The sequence below is a fragment of the Dicentrarchus labrax genome, unplaced genomic scaffold, assembly GCF_905237075.1.
Source record: "Dicentrarchus labrax unplaced genomic scaffold, dlabrax2021, whole genome shotgun sequence".
NCBI lineage: Eukaryota > Metazoa > Chordata > Actinopteri > Moronidae > Dicentrarchus > Dicentrarchus labrax.
Window position 1 is genome coordinate 21,367,979 of NW_026136714.1, and position 15,161 is coordinate 21,383,139.

Here is a 15,161-nt window from a genome sequence, read left to right on the forward strand (position 1 = left end):
GACAAAATGTTCACTTGCTGCCTAATACATCCCACTCACTGACAGGTGCCATGATAACCAGATAATCAGTGTTATTCACTTCACCTGTCAGTGCTCAAAATGTTATGGCTGATCGGAAAGGAAAACGTGAGTACAAATGTGAGCACAAAAGAAGAAGAAAAAAAAGACAGAGAAGAGTCTCACAGTTACATCGCATTAGATAACAGGCCTCTAAAAAGCAGATCTTGGTGGGAGTAAAATTCTCTTAATGCAAATGAATTAATTAAGTTTCAGGAATGACGAGAGATCACAGAACTAGGGTTAGGGTTACATGACGGTGGAGTCACTGAATTCCAATGAAGCAGAATTCTTCTGTGAGCAATTAAAAAGGCAAATACAACTACGTTAAGCTGCGTTTTCTTTTATTGTTTGGTCCGCTACGTATATAAGTATTTATTTCCAAAGTATCCTATTTGTTGAACTAGGGTGCTGAGAAAGCTGCCTATCTTTAGTAGCCACTTCCAGTTTGTTTGTAACCATAATGGTGCCGCTCCGGTTGACTAAGCACTGAGTCAGGCTGAAGGAATGTGAGACAAACCTATATTTAAAAAGGAAGACAGTGGGGTAGCTTCCTGTCCACATTTCAGTGGGAATTCCCTCTTATTTACACTTAGAGTTTCTCATCGACTGTCAGAAATTGTAGTCGCACTGGGACCCAGTTCAAGACGGTGTGGCTTGTTTAGCTGGTGGAGTCTGACACTTGCTGTGTGCTAAAATACTGCAACCCTGATTGAATTGTAAAGATCTTTCCACATTTGTAGAACCCAAGGTATCTGAGTGAAGTGCCCAGAGAGGTTTTATCTTATTCACTCACAAGGAACACAGTTCATTCTCAAGACATTTAATCCAAATGGAGAGGTGGACCAAACAAACCTTTAGAAAGACTCTGAGAGAAGAGTCCCTCATCACCAGCTGCAAGTGTAAATTGCGTTCTTCAAATTTAAGACCAATTTAACAACTAAAGCTTAAGCCCTTTTTTATTTGAAGTGGTCTCTTGGCAACCTATTAGTCTTTAAGTTTTGGTCTTTAGATGTTTCCGCTTGTCTCGACTTTCCGTATTTTGGATATTTTAATGTTTTAGATTTCAAAAGCCTCCGCTAATCTCAGCTATTATCTGTTCCATCCTTTCTATTGAAGTGTTTCAGCCCTTTTGAAGTGACACCGAACCCTTCTATTTAAAGTATTGATCGTTCTGTGTTTTGTTCAAGTAGTAGGCAGAGTTTGGTTATCATGGCAACGCTCGTCCTCGCTGTAACAGGGATGAATAGGAGCATTATGGTGGGAACTGACTCGGTGGATGGAACGAGGCGCTGCCCTTGAGTGCTGCATTTTTCAGAGCTTGAAGTGATAGCAGCGCGGCCCCTGTGGCTTGGCTGATAAGCACCTCTCCTGCTGTCAGGGCCCTCCGTTGCAGCTGTGCCTCAGCCATTATACTGTACAGGATTTACAACAGTCCAGGGGTTTGTCTCCTCTCCCGCCATTCACCCTCCCTCTGTAACACACTCGGTTAAGGGTCTATGCTGGGGTTACTGAAGTTCAAGTTCTGTGTGAGCTTGAATCTTCATTGTTCTGATCATAGTGGGAAAGCTTGCTTTTTTTGTGTGTGTGTTTAAGTTGTTATCACTTTTCAAGTATGTAGAACAGCACTAGCCTTCTTCTGTTCATTATTATTATGAGAAGATGATCTTATTCTCTTGTTGGAGGACTGACACTAATCTTTTAACATGCCCTGCGTGTGTGTTTTTCTTGGTGTTATGTTGTTGATATCATTTTGTTGACTTTGTCCAGTGTTCTTGCTGTCTTTACTGATAGATCATAAACCTTGTGACATTCTTTGTCTCAGTACTCAGTTTTAAATCCACATCTTTAATCGTGTCCAAAACATGAAACTGAAATGTAAGAACAGATGAAGTGCTTGAAGGTACTGTATCACTCATTACACTGGTTTTCCAGATTCACAGCCATCCTCATTTGAGCTTGTCTCCATGGTAACACTGACACAACAGAGGGACTTAGTGTTGACTGAGATGTAACCAAACAGATCTTGACCAAAAAAAGCAGGCTGTGAAGCAGGGAGTCACACTGAGCCTTGGAAATGGACTCTGATGACTAATGCTCCCAGGATGCACTACAAGGGGCCGTCCGTGACGGATGATTGTGGCATGCCAGATTACATACCATTCCTCCATCGAGGCCTCGGCTTTAATGATTCATGCCACTGTAGCTCTGCTATTTAGGTTAGATGTGTTCAACAGCCTCAGTGCTCAGACTGTCAAGGTTTATCTTTCAGCAGTGACTGCTGATGGAGGCTCATGCTGTTGTGTGATAAACTGTCACATTTAGTTGTGCTACTGAGTTGTACAAATGTTTGCATAAAACTGCAATGGGATTTTGAAATTCTTTAGTGATAGCAGGCGGCTTAAGTCCTTTAGAGTATTAACTATTAGGCTTATAGCTATTAGTAGTATTAGGTTTTAGAGTATTAACTTAGATAAGAAGTTCTCTATTTTAGAAATGTAAGAAATACACTGTTGGAGTATTTTTTAATGATTAAACTTTAGCTTCAATACTACTGTTTCCCCTCTCTAAATTCAAATGAAAAGATGACAAATTCAGTTTTAATGTGAAAAAGTGAAGTCTGTTTTATTTTATATAGTCAGCAAAGACAAATTTGTCTCAGAATAATTAACATATTCAAACCTTTTGGTATATGTTCATACCTTCATTATAATACTACTGAAAATAGTACTGAAAACACAGTATGGTACCGACTCAGGCCTTTAAAATCAATATTGCAGTATCGATGACTTTGACCTCTTCCCAGTCGATACTGGCACTGGTTTCAGTCTGGTGTTCACAGACCACTAATGCTGTCTGTTTTCAGTGTTTAGTCAATGTTTTGTGCAGATTTCAGAAATGCAGAAATTTCTATTTCAAAAAGTAGACATTTTTCTGATACTCATTCATACTCGAATGATAATGAAATTAGGGCTGTAGCTTACAATTTTATTTTCACCTGTTTTTTATTATTCATTTCCCAGCCACTTTATAGACCTAGAAATGTTGTTTCACAAACAATAAAAGTCTATTAATATTAGTGCTGTCCGTTAAATGCGTTATTGACGGCGTTAACGCAAACCCATCTTAACGGCGTCAATTTTTGTAGCGCGAGATTAACATTGTTTTTGGCCGAAATGGATGCCAATAATATTCTGAATGGAAAGTTTACTTTTAAAAAGTTGCCAAATGGTTCCATTGACAAGACCAAAGTGATCTGTGTGTTTTGTCGTTGTGAACTGAGCTATCATCGCAGCACGTCCAGTCTGAAATACCACTTGATGGCGAAGCACACAGCTGATGCGAATTCTCCCCTCCTCGTCAAAGCCAGGCGACAATGGATGACCTTTCAATAAAAACAACATTTGCACAAAGCAAGCCGATCCACTTTTCCATGTTGATAAGAGCATTAAAATGAGAAAAAAATAATGGGACAAAAAGAAATCAAGGGACATTTAGAATAGATAAAAATGTGTGATTAATTGTGAGTTAACTATGACATAATGCGATTAATCGCGATTAAACATTTTAATCGTTTGACAGCACTAATTAATATCCATAAACAAAGATCTGGTTTTACTCGTAAGATGTCAGAAGTTACTCAGCTTATTTGGCTAACCAGCTGGCTTTAAAGTGGAGTTTAGTTTGGTAATCCATTGATTAGTTTCTGTTGGGTAACATTCAGCAGTGCTAATGTGGGTTAGATGCGTGGCTGTTGTTGATCGCCGTGATGATGAATGAAACTATCTGTCAACATCACGCTGTTCTTTTGTGGCATGTTGCATTTTTTTGTTTTTCAAGTTTCAGGAGAAAACAACAACAAAATGCTGTGACGGTGACATGCAACAGCCTACAGAGCTCTCATTCATGCAACAAGCGGCTTGTGTTAATTCCCTGTTGGGTATATACAGGCTGCAGCTTGTATTGTAGTGCCAGTTATCCAGTAAGCTCTGTTTAGTAACAAGCTATTGTTTGTTTGTGCACGGCCACGCACATGATTCACAAAGTATGACTCACAGAGAGACAGACCAAAAAAGAAGAGAGCCGGGTCTCACAGATGGTCATAATTAAAGGGTTTCATCCCGAAATGAGATGTCAGACATTTTTAACCCGATGTTCCGCATGGTAACGATGGCATCTTTTCTCTGTCTTCAACTCCTTCTAATCTGCTCAGAGCAGATATTTGAAGAGCTTGTTCCAGCATGAAAGTCAACCATGACTCGTAGCACAAAATTTAAGCATGTAACCGCTACTGTAACTAAGTACTTGGTGTCAAAGAAAAGTCTAAAACTGAGGTCGTTGGTTGAACTAAAATGTCTTATTTTCCTTCTCCTGTCTCGTAGAGCTCGACGCAGGAGATCGGCGAGGAGGCAGAGGAGGACGCCATCTTCACCATCACGCTGAGGAAGGTGCAGCTTCACCAGTCGGCCAGTAAGGGGCAACGATGGCTGGGCGTGGAGACGGACTCTGCCCTGAGCCTCTACGAGACCTGCAAGGTGCGGACCATCAAGGCCGGCACGCTGGAGAGGCTGGTGGAGTACATGGTGTCGGCGTTCAGGGGTAAAGACTCCACCTACGTCACCATCTTCCTCTGCACCTACCGCTCCTTCGCCACCACTAAGCAGGTGCTGGATCTCCTGCTCAACAGGTACAGTAATGGTAGATGACACAACTGTCTGCACACTAGCCGGAGGGAGAAATCTTAGGGGTCTCAAGATGTTTAAAGGAGGAAGGAATCAAAAAAGCTCTCTGAAAATGAACAGAAAATTGCATTTTTATGTAATTTTTTATAAATATGATCACACTTTGAAGCTGTCGGATATTGTTTGAATTTGAGGAGATACATTTCACTTCAAATGCCACAAATGTCATTTTTTTTCTTCAGTGTTCTGCTTTATTATTTAATTCCTTGCTGTATATAAGCTTTGGTTTCATTTATATGTTGTGTTATATATGTTACATGGAAATGTATTTTGGTTAAAAAAATATATCTTTTTTTTTGGTTACCGAGGCTAAAGTTAGAAAAAAACTTTTTCTGAATGCAGAAAATCAAAAAAATTACAATAGGTGTGTTTTTAGATACTGAGCACACAGGGTCCTCTTTATTTCAAGTCCATTGTATGACATGTTAAAATTAAGTGTTTTTTTTATTACCTTGGCTGAACAAGACTGAACTTGTGTTTCTTTTTTAGGTATGCCAAGCTCCAAAATGTCCCTGCAGCCACAGCACACAGAGTCTCCCAGGACGACTGCACAGAGCTGAGAAAGTGAGTCTGCTGCAACCTTCAGTGTCGAGCTGCCAACATTAATCACCGAGTACATTCACAGCACAGAGCCTCATCCCACTCCTCCCCGGGTTAAAGGGATATCAACAGTTTGAAGTTTTAGTGGGTTATTTTTCTTTGCTAGACACCTGTCAGACTGGGCTGGTGGGGGATGATAAAACACAGTTCACGAACTGATGAAATGTAATAAATCACAAGAAAAACACTTAAGCTTTTACTGACCTTTGTAGCTTCAGTTTTACTAAAAACGGATCATCAGCATTGCTGGCATCTCTTGTTGATCCCACAGGGCTTAATCAGTTCAACTTTTCTCTATTCTCTTAAATAGTTTGTTAAAATGCCTCAGTGACACCCCTGAATGACCAGATACCTTGTCATCCATGTTAGCATAACTAGGTAGGTGCTGTCATTTTAGCAGTATTAGCATAACTCATCTCATTCTCTGAAAGAACACAACACTTTCTTTGATAAGGTTTGCTTTCCTCACTCAAAGAATTTATTTAGCATTTATATTTAGGTAAAAATCACCTTAAATTTGTACCTCAAATTATACTTCATGGTTATTTTACAATTTATATCACGACGTCTTTTCCTTTCTGTGTTGCAGCACTGTTTCATCCATCCTGGGCGCGTGGCTGGACCAGTACTCTGAGGACTTCTGGAGCCCTCCGAACTACGACTGTCTGCACCAGCTTCTGTCCTACCTTCACCGCCACTTCCCAGGCTCGGACCTGGAGCGCCGCGCCCGCAACCTGCTGGCCCACTTCCATCGTCGACAGCAGTGTGAGCCTGATCCTGATGGTATGAAGGCAGGACAGGAGAGGGACAACAGGACAGGGACCTCAGAATAGAGGGGTCCCAGTAGAAACTAGTCAAGATGTACCTAAGAGATATGCTAGATTTGACTTCAAACTTTTTTTTTTTTTTTTACAAGTGCAAACAATTTGTCCTCATGTACAATAACACATAGACAGCTGCACAGCTGCAGACACAATGTCTGTTCACATGTTGTAATACTTGTCGTTGCAAAGAACAGTTTGGTTGTGCAAGTGATAAGGACTAGTTGACAGTCGCTATCAGCACACATGAGATTGAGCACTGAGTGAAAATTTCAAACCCTGGGTGGGGACACGATGGGAAGAGCAGGAACTGTGTTTAGGTTGAGCTCAGGTTGAGGCAGTGTAGTGAAAAAGTTTTTTTTTTTTTTTATCTCTTCAGTGGAGCACATCGGCTGCCCTTTTGCTACGCAGGAAGAGAGTGGCTTTGAGGACGAGCTTCCTGCTTTCAGTTTCCTGTCGTTTGACCCCATCATGGTGGCAGAGCAGTTCACACTCATGGACGCGGTGAGCATGTTTCCCTTTCCCATACCAACAGATGTAGTCTCAGAAAAAAAAGGGCCATAATTTCCTCAAGCCCAAGGTGATATTTTCATATGTCCTTTTTTATTTCCGATCAACAGTCTTTATATTTGGTTTACGATGCAGTTGCAGCCAGGACTGTTTTTAAAAACTCTCTTTCAGTTCATTTAAAGAAGCTTTGGTCTTCCATGATTATGATTTGATGATGATTTTTAGATGCCAAACAGCCTTTTAAACTATATTTTTAATGGGTTAGGGTTACCAATGATTTACTATTAAAGCTGGGGAATCCCATAATGCCCGTAATGCATCTTTTTGTGAGGCCCTTTTGACTGCTAAATGCCCACATCTTTTAAAATCCCTTCCAGACCCAGAAGAAATTATGTCTTCATTTAATTATTTCATCTGAAACAACTGTTATTGTCACATGCTTATTGGGACTCCTAATTACTAGTAAACTTCCTGTGTGAAATTACCCTTTAAACCACATAATCATAGTCTCACTTACTCAACACATGCAAATTTCCTGGTTTGGTGGTTAAGATAGAGTATTTAAATGCTGTATTCATACTGTTCTGTAAATGTTTGACATGTCTCTTGTTTCTCTCTCTGTCCAGGATCTGTTTAAGAAGGTGGTGCCCTACCACTGTCTGGGGGGGATCTGGTCTCAGCGAGATAAGAAGGGGAAGGAGCACCTGGCTCCCACAATCAGAGCCACTGTGGCCCAGTTTAACTCTGTCACCAACTGCGTCATCACTACCTGCCTGAGCAACCCGACGCTGAAGCCCAACCAGAGAGCCAGGCTACTGGAGAGGTGGATAGACGTGGCTCGGGTGAGCAACCACAATCTGGTTTACTTAGTTTATTTGAACTTAAAAACAGTTGAAACAGATATTTTAGACATTTGAAGGTCTCCTGGTAGCTCATGAGACCGCAAGGAATATGGAATATTTGAAGTCCTACTACAGTTTGTTGTTTGTGTTTCTGACTGGATAATTGTTCTTGTTGCATTCAGGAGTGTCGGATACTGAAGAACTTCTCCTCGTTGCGAGCCATCCTCTCCGCCCTGCAATGCAACGCTATCCACCGCCTGAAGAGGACCTGGGAGGAAGTGTCACGGTAGGTTTCCAGTCTTGGCTTAACAGCAGTGGGCTCCATACATATTGTTACATACTGTATATGCATAGATTGTATATTGTTAATGGCAGAGGGGCCGTTGGGGCTCTTTATTTTCTTGTTTTTCCTGTGCTGACTTCTGCGTCTGTTCACAGGGAGAGTTTCCGCACCTTCCGCGAACTGTCTGAGATCTTCTCAGATGACAACAACTACTCCCTCAGCCGAGAGCTGCTGGTGAAGGTAAGTTCACAGCTTCTTAACAGCACACTCACTAATGGTCACCTCCCAGACGAGTAGCACACACGTCCTCTTAATAGTGACTTCAAATTTTTAAAATATCAAACATGTTGTTGCCACTTTGTCCACTTCTCCTGGTTTTAGACTTTACCTTGAGTTCTGGGATCAGTTGAAGGCCTAATATTTATAATCTATTAACAGTTTGAATTTCCAGAAAATGTAGTGTACGCTGTCACAATATACAGTACGTTGCTATTGTATAGAATTACACATACCGTGATAACATCAATCAGAAAAAGCTTCAGAAAAAGAAATAACAGCATAGACATAGACAGAAATAAACAGTAAAAAGTGTTTCCCTCTAATCAGCCCTGAATGGGACAGATCCATCAATTCTGCGTCAGTTATATAACGTCTGTGCATGGCGGCTGAGCAGATGGCAGCAGGATGTATGGCTTGGTGACCCATCCCATCTGTCTCATAGCAGCTGCAGAGGAACATCCACAGAAACATCCTGCAGGGGAGAACACCTTGAACCATGTTCTTGGATCACAGTATCTATATATTACTCATGATATCCTGGGTGGGCTCCCTGTAGCTGACAGATAGACGTCATCATTAATCTGATTTATGGAGTTTAATGCAGAGAGGTGTTGACACCTTCTGAGTGTTTTGCAGCTCATACTGACGCAATCGGTACAAGGGCAGCGCGAGCTGACACACAGAGAAACGAAACAGGAAATGAGATAGCAAATCTATGTGCTTCATACAGTATACGGCTGTTGTCATGAGTTTCAAAATAAAACATCACAAAAGACCTACAGTGATAACATTATACTATCTACATCCTCCAATTTAGTGGAACTATAATTATAATTGGAGTTATAGTATTTGAAGTAGTAATTCCTCTTTAGTTATTATATCTAAGGACTGTGTGTCACCATAAATATCAATATTATGATATAATACCATATTAGAGGATTTTATTTATATTGCCCACCTGAAATATCTGATGCTCAGCAAAGACTTACCAAAACCAACAATGTGTCAGTCAATCTCTCACTACTGTTCTGACTTCCTGTCTGTGGCTCTCAGCCCCACACCCATTGGATGCTTTTGAAAATGCATCTTTTAAAACAGGTCACCATTTTCGTTTTATTTTCAAAAAAGGTTTGGTGATTTCCTAAAACAGTTTGTCACTGTAGATTTAACAAACAAGAAATTGTGCACTTGCAGGGAACTATTTTCAGTGGTGGATTAATCCATAAATGGGGCTCTAGTGAGCATTTGGGACAGCAGGACAGTGCATGTGTGATTGAGTCAAAATAACTACTATAGTGTGTGTGTGTGTGTGGTGTGTGTGTGTGTGTGTGTGTGTGTGTGTGTGTGTGTGTGTGTGTGTGTGTGTGTGTGTGTGTTCATTATAATAAACAGTGTTGCTCATTGATGTCTTTTTAATAGTTCTTGGACAACAATGACACAGAGGAATACATAATAATAATAATAATAATAATAGATATATCAAGCTTTGGATACACACACAATACTTGTTGTTAGTAGATATATTCATTGTTGGTTTTGGTTTTTTCAGGGGATTTGTTGGAAAGTACAGTATAGATACAGACATCCTAAAAAAATTGTTGCCTTAAAAAGAAACTAACTCAGGTTTATAGTATATAAATATTACTTTAATTTGATAACTGGAAAAACTCAAACAATCAATGTGTCAGAATGAAGACAGGAGATAGTGAATTCATTCTCACTTTTTTATAAACCTGAGTGGTTTGCTGATGTAACGGTTAGTGGAACACGCCTGGGCTTCCTCTGAGGGAAACCCAGCTGACGTCAAGGGGAGGAGGAAACCTTTGGCAGAGGTAGATAACTGTGATCTAATGCCTGTGTAAGAGATCACCTCAGGGCGTTGCCTCTGCCTTGCTCTATCTGCTCAGGCCAGGCTACGTTCACTTTACTCCATCAGCTCAAGTTACACAGGCAGCACAAGGCCTCTGGGCCTTACATCACTCTGAGGAATCTGACTGGGAACACCAAGCGGTGGACTTTCTCCCACTTTTTGCCTCTGAAATTCAGCAACAAGGAAGGGACATGAATATATAGTCACATTCATGTTCATGCTTTGTAATTACAGAATTTGACATTTGAAAACTAAACTAACTACACATCTAGGGTTGGGTTGAATATATTTACAATGTATACTTCAGCAGGTTAAAAGTGTGCCAGAATTCAGAATGAAGCTTTTAGAAATATTTCGGGCTGAGTTCAACAAAACATCCATGAAAGGGAAGTTCCCACTTGGTAACCCCCGAGAGCTGCACGTTCCTCTTGTTAAAACAGCATAAACAAAAGGAACCCCAGACCAGACTGTGTGTTATAAAAAAAACAACAGTAATTTATTTGGTTTATGGATCTATTGTTATATTTTCATAATTGATTTTACACATGAAGCTCAGTTTTATTTCATTCTGGGAAATGCAGTGTAATTGTGGTTGAACTCTGCTTGGGACTAAACAACATTTTGACTATTCCTTTAAATGTGTCAGCACTAAATTGCTTAGATGCCCCTTTAAGCATCGTCATGACGATTGCTGTTAAAAGTAATACTGTTATCTGGCTGTTAATTATTCTGTCAGTATTTGCCATGTTTTATTATTTTGATTGATTGTTAGTTGCAGTTTGTCTAATGATATCATGATGTCAAATTAACGACAGAATAAGCGCGATTTCTTTTTCTGGAAAAGTTGTTATACTTAATTTAAAGATATTTTATATTAGGTATATTTATTTACAATATTTTGGTTTATATGATCTACCTGATATTGATTGTGTGGTCTGAAACGTCTTATAAATACAGTTTAAACCAGCTTCAAGTGAGGCAGTGTGCAGTGTTTCCCTCTGAAACACTCGTCACACACTGAGATGTGCAGAGATACTTTTCACAATTAAATTAGACATTATTGAAAAGTCAAAACTGTTTTGCAACGGCACTACAGTTCTTAGAAAGAAAGATGAATGGTAGTGTCTGGTGGCTGACATAGATGGGAAATGTTAACAAAACCAGGCTGTTGCTTGTTTATTGATGTTCCTATTTAGATGTGTTGGGTTGCTTGCAGGTAATAAAGCCCTGTAGGTGAAATGTGGAAAACTGTTACACAGGATAATTGCAATTGTATGTAACATAAAAACACTGTTTGTTGTTTTGCAGGAGGGAACCTCCAAGTTTGCCACTTTGGAAATCAACCCCAAACGAGCTCAGAGGAGACACCAGCAGCAGAGAGACCTGGTGAGAACAAAAACTAAAACAAAGGAGGGAATTTTTTATTTTTTTAAAACAAACTTTATTTAGTATTATCGTCACAGTTCTCTGCTTCATTACGTTGTACTCACACACCGGCTGCGTGCAACACTGAGCAATGAGCGGCATCAATTGTGTGCCAACAGCACCATCTAGTGGCAAGTGAGGGCGCTGCAGTCCTCCCAGTCCCCAAGTAGAAAGAGGCGAAACATGACTGTCTGATGCTTTTCTTAACCACTCTCTCTTCAGTGATCCTACCCAGAAGACAATGTCTCTGTTTCTTAGTACCACTATATTAAAAATGTCTCTGAAGCGTTGTTTTCTCGCTCTGCCTCCATGTTTACCTCCACTGATGTTCCCTCTGTCCCTCTGTGAACAGGGAGTGATGCAGGGGACAATTCCCTACCTGGGGACCTTTCTGACGGACCTGGTGATGATGGACACTGCCATGAAGGATTACACTGAGGTCAGAAACCTGAGTTTTCACTGTCATACATTTTATTTTTTACCTTATCTTTATTTTTTTATCATAACTTTCTAATGTTTTCTTTATCTCCTTTTTCAGGGTGGTCTGATCAACTTCGAAAAGAGAAGAAAGGTGAATGAAATGTTCTTATTTGGTTGTAATTTCCTGAATTAACTTAAAAGAAAAACAATTTAAAAACATCTCTACATGTGTGATCAAAACAGATAAAAACAAATCAGGCAACTCAAAATCTGACAATAAAATCCTTTTCTTTTGCTCTGCTCTCTGCTTCCAGGAGTTTGAGGTGATTGCTCAGATCAAACTGCTCCAGTTGGCCTCCAACAACTACAGTTTCACTCAGGACAGCCACTTCAGAGAGTGGTTTGCAGGCGTGGAGAAACTCAGCGAGGCAGAGAGGTTAGTCCGTCTGTCTCAACAATGTGTGTCCCCTCAGGCGAGCACCAAATCAAATGAGGACCAGATACAATCTTACTGTGTGTGGTGTTGAAGGATCCCAATTGTGTGCAGTCTCATCCATACACTGCTAGTTGTTTTCAACAGTTGACCTCAATTTAAAGTTCACTCTCTTCATTGTGTCTGAATCGACCATCTTTTCCAGATCTGGTGTTTTTTGATTTGCAGCACAAGTTAGCAAGTGTTTTTAATGTATTTCTGTTTTGATACAAGAACACATCCACTGAGTATGTAGCCCTCAGTCATTCCATATGTGCTCCTCTTTGACTGTATAAACTAAAACATCTTTTTTTGCTAGTGTAAATGGTGATTCCAGTATGTGTAGGGTGTCTAGTCCTTGTAGGTTTCAATAATCCTGATGCTGTTTCCAGTTTTTGGGAAGTAGATTTTTACTTTTTACAGAAGCCTGCTGCTGCACAAAAACAACAGAGCACAAAGCTGGTAGTTTTTTAAATGATGATAACACCGACGGAAAGATGCCTGGTAGATTCATACCGTAGAGGCAAGTTTGTTAGGTAAAGAAATGCAGCTGCTATCAAGATAAATGACAAAATGCAGCTATAAAAGGAAAAAAATGACTGATTTTGCCATTTGCCCACATTAAATTCCAAATAATGAAGAGCAGATTCAGTTTGCCCCCCCCCTCCAGAGAAAGCTGCATCACTAGTTAATCACAGAATAAAGTGAAGAATCGGTGTAGAATATCTGGGAACGGAATTGGCAGGATGGCTGTGAATAACTAGGTCGTCTTGTCTTTTACTTGAGATGAGTTGAAATGTAACATTGTCATCATCCCGACTTCCTGTCCCTGCAGCTACAATCTGTCCTGTGAGATCGAGCCACTGTCAGAGTCAGCCAGCAACACGCTCCGAGCTAAGAAGAACGGAGGAATCATGAAACGCTGGAGCGAGTAAGTGACCATGTTGATCAAAACTGAGGAGCAGAAAGTGCTGTTAAGAGAGAGACTTGGGATTGTTCTTTCTTTAGTATAATGACTGTTTAAAACTCTTCCTCTGTACGTCTTTTCTGTCCAGCCGGCAGTTGACGGAGGCTGGCTGCAGCAGCGCCCCAGGCTCTCATTCCAAGTCCTTCGACCACTCGCACTACAGACCGTACCAAGGAGGTGGGGGGGACAGCGGCGACGCCCTCAGCGTCACCTCTGTCAGCTCCAGTGGTTCCGACCTGGAGGACGTAAACGCCAGCTTCCTGTCCGATTCTCCGGAGGGCCATGAGAGAAAGGTAAGGAAGACAGATGGGATAGTAAAAAAGTCGAGGGGTATTTCATATCAGATATCAGAAAGCTTGGTTGCTCTATTTTTGGCTAAAATGGCTGGTGACGTCACCTCCTAGCAGCCAATTATATGCAAGAGTTGCATGTTCACCTGTGTGGCTGTTTGGTTATGGGTGCTGTTTTCTTCACTCTCTCTCTGTTAGACGTCGACTCCTTCAGTGAAACTTACCGTCTCTGCTTTGGGGAGAGAAGCTCCAACAGCAGATACAACGTCAACGGTAACAAGTTTGACTTTTATTTTGCATTTCTTTCTTTTTTTTTTTTTTTTTGCATGTTAACGTAAGTGCTGCTGAAATGTCTGTCAGTCACTTAAACAATTAGTTGCCCTACAGAAAATAAATGGACATGATTTTGATAGAAAATGATAAAAACATAAAAAAAAAACTCAAATATGATGATTTCTTTCTGTTTTATAACATTGTAAATTGAATGTCTTTGAGTTTGTCACATTACTTTGGGGCTTTATTACACTTCACAGCCTAAATGATTGATCTCTTTTAAGAAGTACCCCAGTAGTTCAGTCTTTTACTTCCATAAAGCTTAAAATAATAAATAACTTAAATTAACCAGCAGAGTGTTAGTCCCTATTATGAGTCAAGCTTGAGAAACACTGATCTTCCCATAATGCCCACATCACCTAATATAAACTTCAGCCTCCTGTCTTGTAGTGTTTTATCCTCACCACCCGCTCTGCTCTCCTGTAATTCTGTTCAGTTCTGGGAGTGTACGTCTCTGTCGTCTCTGGACACCTCTGGCACAGGCTCCAGCTCTGGCTCGGCGTCCGGCTCCAGCAGCGCCTCCTCCTCCTCCGTCTCCTGCTCCACCCCGCTGTCTGCCTCCCGCTCACACAAACGCTCGGTGTCAGCGGTGTCGAACTACTCTACTCTGTCGCTGCCGCTGTACAACCAGCAGGTGGACGACTGCTGCATCATCAGGGTCAGCCTGGACGTGGAGAACGGCAACTTGTACAAAAGCATCCTGGTGAGTTCATTTCCTTTTTTTAAACTTGCTTAGTAAAAACAAGGTGCTTTGTAAAAACAAGGTGTCATATCCAAATATAATAACATTCACGGTTTTCACACAATAGGTTGTAAAATTGTATGAAGAATTTATAAAACTACTATATTAGTAGATAATTAGAATGAAAACACCCAAAATACAATGTAACAAACAAACAGCTTCTCATTTGCTAAAGTCCTAGTTTCAAAAGCTTCAAGCTTGTATTTGTGGTCTGCTGCGACTTAAAATGACATGCCTCTCTCTCCGTAGTTGAGTTTTTACCACTTATAAACAATATAAAACAGCAGCAAAGGAATATATGAGAAATTATTATTTGTCCCTTGATTCAGGTGACGAGTCAAGACAAGACTCCAGCCGTCATCAGGAAGGCCATGATCAAACACAACTTGGAGCGGGAGAAGACGGAGGACTACGAGCTGATGCAGAAAATCTCTGAGGACAAAGGTAAAAACTAAAAACACACACGCTCTGACTGTTTGTCTCAACGGTGGCTGAATCTTATCTGTAA

The 15,161-nt window shown here is 40.6% G+C and overlaps 1 protein-coding gene across 6 annotated transcripts in view; it reads left to right on the forward strand.

The window, feature by feature from the left end:
• The window catches only part of ralgds (ral guanine nucleotide dissociation stimulator), a 54,113-nt gene that overhangs the window by 32,843 nt on the left and 6,109 nt on the right, over positions 1-15,161 (forward strand). For 5 of the 6 annotated variants that reach the window (XM_051421826.1, XM_051421821.1, XM_051421825.1 and 2 more), the window contains exons 2-17: positions 4,440-4,744; positions 5,289-5,363; positions 5,989-6,182; positions 6,600-6,724; positions 7,357-7,572; positions 7,755-7,858; positions 8,011-8,095; positions 11,313-11,390; positions 11,782-11,868; positions 11,968-12,000; positions 12,164-12,285; positions 13,157-13,252; positions 13,377-13,581; positions 13,777-13,851; positions 14,348-14,614; positions 14,983-15,097. In XM_051421826.1, coding sequence (XP_051277786.1) covers positions 4,440-4,744; positions 5,289-5,363; positions 5,989-6,182; positions 6,600-6,724; positions 7,357-7,572; positions 7,755-7,858; positions 8,011-8,095; positions 11,313-11,390; positions 11,782-11,868; positions 11,968-12,000; positions 12,164-12,285; positions 13,157-13,252; positions 13,377-13,581; positions 13,777-13,851; positions 14,348-14,614; positions 14,983-15,097 — 2,182 coding nt within the window. The remainder of the gene's footprint in view (positions 1-4,439; positions 4,745-5,288; positions 5,364-5,988; positions 6,183-6,599; positions 6,725-7,356; positions 7,573-7,754; positions 7,859-8,010; positions 8,096-11,312; positions 11,391-11,781; positions 11,869-11,967; positions 12,001-12,163; positions 12,286-13,156; positions 13,253-13,376; positions 13,582-13,776; positions 13,852-14,347; positions 14,615-14,982; positions 15,098-15,161) is intronic. The other variant, XM_051421823.1, reaches the window with a different exon arrangement.